This window comes from Salvelinus sp. IW2-2015, linkage group LG30 (genome assembly GCF_002910315.2).
Source record: "Salvelinus sp. IW2-2015 linkage group LG30, ASM291031v2, whole genome shotgun sequence".
NCBI lineage: Eukaryota > Metazoa > Chordata > Actinopteri > Salmoniformes > Salmonidae > Salvelinus > Salvelinus sp. IW2-2015.
Window position 1 is genome coordinate 17,161,861 of NC_036869.1, and position 3,151 is coordinate 17,165,011.

The 3,151-nt window shown below is 39.2% G+C and overlaps 1 protein-coding gene across 2 annotated transcripts in view; it reads right to left on the reverse strand.

Annotated features, from left to right (window-relative positions):
• The window catches only part of LOC111954933 (autotaxin-like), a 41,318-nt gene that overhangs the window by 16,398 nt on the left and 21,769 nt on the right, over positions 1 to 3,151 (reverse strand). Inside the window, 1 exon segment of one of the 2 annotated variants that reach the window (XM_070436105.1) lies at positions 905 to 2,461. The exons of the other annotated variant lie outside the window; for it this stretch is intronic. Within the exon segment in view, the coding sequence (XP_070292206.1) occupies positions 2,377 to 2,461 (85 nt within the window). The 3' untranslated portion in view covers positions 905 to 2,376. 2 annotated transcript variants of the gene reach the window in all.

Below are 3,151 nucleotides of genomic sequence, written 5' to 3' on the forward strand. Positions count from 1 at the left end.
TGTACTTTCCCTTCCCCTCAGGCTAATCAATGTGGATCGAGTTATATGTCTCCATTATTTCATCCTTATGAATTAATCAACACAAACACTATTCTTTTCACTTATAACCCCGTTCGATCATTTCGAAATGGAAAACCAAGTGTGAATAAAAGAAAAAAAAACAAATAAAAAAAATCTAAGAGACTAAGTGCGATACGTTAGAAGAAGGAATGAGACCCCCTAATCATATTTTTTTTTGTTGTAGGAGATGGCTGGATTACTAGTTTTCGTATTTTTATTTTATTTTTAAATTGTTACAATTTTATATTCTTTATATTATTTTTTTTTCTTTTTTTTTTTTTTTTTAATTATAAAATTGATCTTCTTTTGTTTTTTTTTTTTTTTTTTTTTTTTATTTTTCTTTTTTTTTTATTTGTTTTTTTTTTTTTTTTAAAATTTAAATTTGTAATATACTCCAAAAAATAATTAACACTCTTTCTTTGGAATAATAAATATTTAATAAAAAAGTTTTGTACTCTCCTCTGTCCCTCCTGTTATCACCGTGCCTTTTGTCAAACTGGCATGAGATAGCATGCTTGCTTCAAGTCCATTTAGTCGGTCTCGGAAAATTATCAATTGAATTTATCCCAACAATTTCAGAGTCTCCAGCGAGGGGGGGGGGGATTTGGAATCTGCTACCATCTTCGCTCCTCGTCTAACTTCTGACATTTATTATTCATACACTGAGAAAGCCTACGCAAAAAAAAGATAATTAACAGAAAAATAAAAACTGACTAATTTACACTAGAGGGCGAAGAGCTTTTTTAATTTTTTTTTTGTTTCGGGTTCCGGTATTTACACCTTACTCACTAAGCTAGAATAATGCTCTTAACGCCTATGTTACTCAGAATTATGGTTTGGGGGGGGTCCTGTGACACAAAGGGGGAGAGGGGCCAGAGCAGAAAACAAATCTAGTTGTGAACTCCCCTATGAGAACAGAGAGGAGCGGACAGGCCCCTAGACGGGGATAACCTTAGAACACATCTAAGATATTACTGAGGTGTACCACACTGGTCGTAAAAGAAGTCCAGTGGACGTTCCACCTCCAAAACAAACGGCAAAAATAATCATGCCTTGCCATGTGTAGTTTCAACAACAACGCAACTAGTAAAATGCTCTAATCATGTGTTCCAGTAGGATAACATTTCAGAATAAATCGTTAGGATAACTGGTCTCCTTGAGTACCAGTACCAATGCCACAGTCAGTCCAGCAACTATCAGTAAGAGGATTAGAGACCTCACAAGTCAAATTGCTATGTGCTAATAGCGACAGAGGAGTTAGTAGTCACTCAGAGTGCAACACGTGTAAGGGAATCTCCAGAACACTCTTCTGATGGTTAACACACATGCCACTAATAAACAAAACCCTCCATTCAGGAGAAAAGTTATTAGAAGTCATGAAACATGATCACACCGCGTACGACTGGTTCAGTGCTTAGAGAGTACTTCCGTCATGAAATAGACTCTTTCATACCTATCACCACTACAATGGTGTAAGACGCATTGACATGTAGTAAAACTACTACAGGTCCCTTTAACACGTCTTGAGGTCGACATCAATTCTTACTGACCTCCAGGCATTGACCTAGAAATTACTTGGTTTCTTTCCCTTGGTATGTGCGCTTGTGTAAGCACAAACACACACGTGTAACGGAACATTTAATGAGGTTTTATGCTCGGATCGCTTAAGGGTTCGAACAAAATACCAGCTTTAGTAAAGTTGAAAATGTACTCTTAGGCCTTTTGACTACAGTTACAGTACTCACCAGTTTCTCCACAGAGGTCCATAGGTCATCCCTGTAGACTACCTGAAGCTGGTGACTTACAGCTGTAGATTTATCATTTAGTTATCAACTTAGGATAGTGCCCTAAGCAACACACTGGAAATTAGGAACACCCTAGACATGATATTAGACAATGCCATGATAGGGTCATTTTGCCAAGACCTTGGACGTATATAGAATACAGTCCAATTAGATGAAGGTGTGATAACTATATTTTGTATATGTTTTGTTTATGCTTTCATTCCTTTTTGTTTCATTTCCTTTGACACTTAGGAAGTGATAGAGCCATAAACAAGTTCCCCATACAACCATCACTTAGTGCCACAACGCTGCTCATTTGGGAAGAAATGTAATTATGTATTTCATGAGTGTGTGTGCGTGCGTTGTTAACATCTGCCTAAGTTACTGCCTAGATCCACCAGCCTGGACGACCATACAACGGGTCCGGAACGGCAATCCCAATCCGGACATCCGCTGCCCATCCTAGTGGCAGTCTGCTTCATTTGCAGAAATCCTGCCCGGGTCGACCACCAGAGGGGGACTGCAACAACGATCACCAACTGAACATCCACTGCCCAACCTTGTGGTGGACTGCTCCGCTCTCAGAGTGCCTACCAAGGTCAACCACAAGAGGGGGACTGCAACGATGAAACACAACCAGGACATCACGTGGTCGTTATTTTTGTGTTGGCTTGCAACTTGCAGGATAATCACAAGATTGAACCCACCAAAGGGGGACTTTCACGACGCGCCCTTTTTGGGTGAAGTACATAGCCCCCCCTCTCCCTCTCTCTCTCCCACCACAGGTTTATGACGGTCATAAATACTGAAACTCATTTCCACACTCTGCCAAAATTAAAGTTGAGAATCCCTTTGTTAACACAGAAAGACTTTGCAGTACGGTAACGTCAAAAGGTTGAATAATGTAACAATATTTCTCTACTCCAACCAGTTTGAGTGGTCCGTGGACACTTAAGGAACAGTCATGTTGAGTTTGTTTCATTTGGTGATGTCATGAAGGACAGGAAACACACATTACTGTGTCTTTGGTTGTGTGCAGTCGTGGCCAAAAATGTTGAGAATGACACAAATATTAACTTCCACAAAGTTTACTGCTTCAGTATCTTTAGATATTTTTGTCAGATGTTACTATGGAATACTGAAGTATTATTACAAGCATTTCATAAGTGTCAATGGCTTTTATTGACAATTACATGAAGTTGATGCAAAGAGTCAATATTTGCAGTGTTGACCCTTCTTTTTCAAGACCTCTGCAATCCGCCCTGGCATGCTGTCAATTAACTTCTGGGCCACATCCTGACTGATGG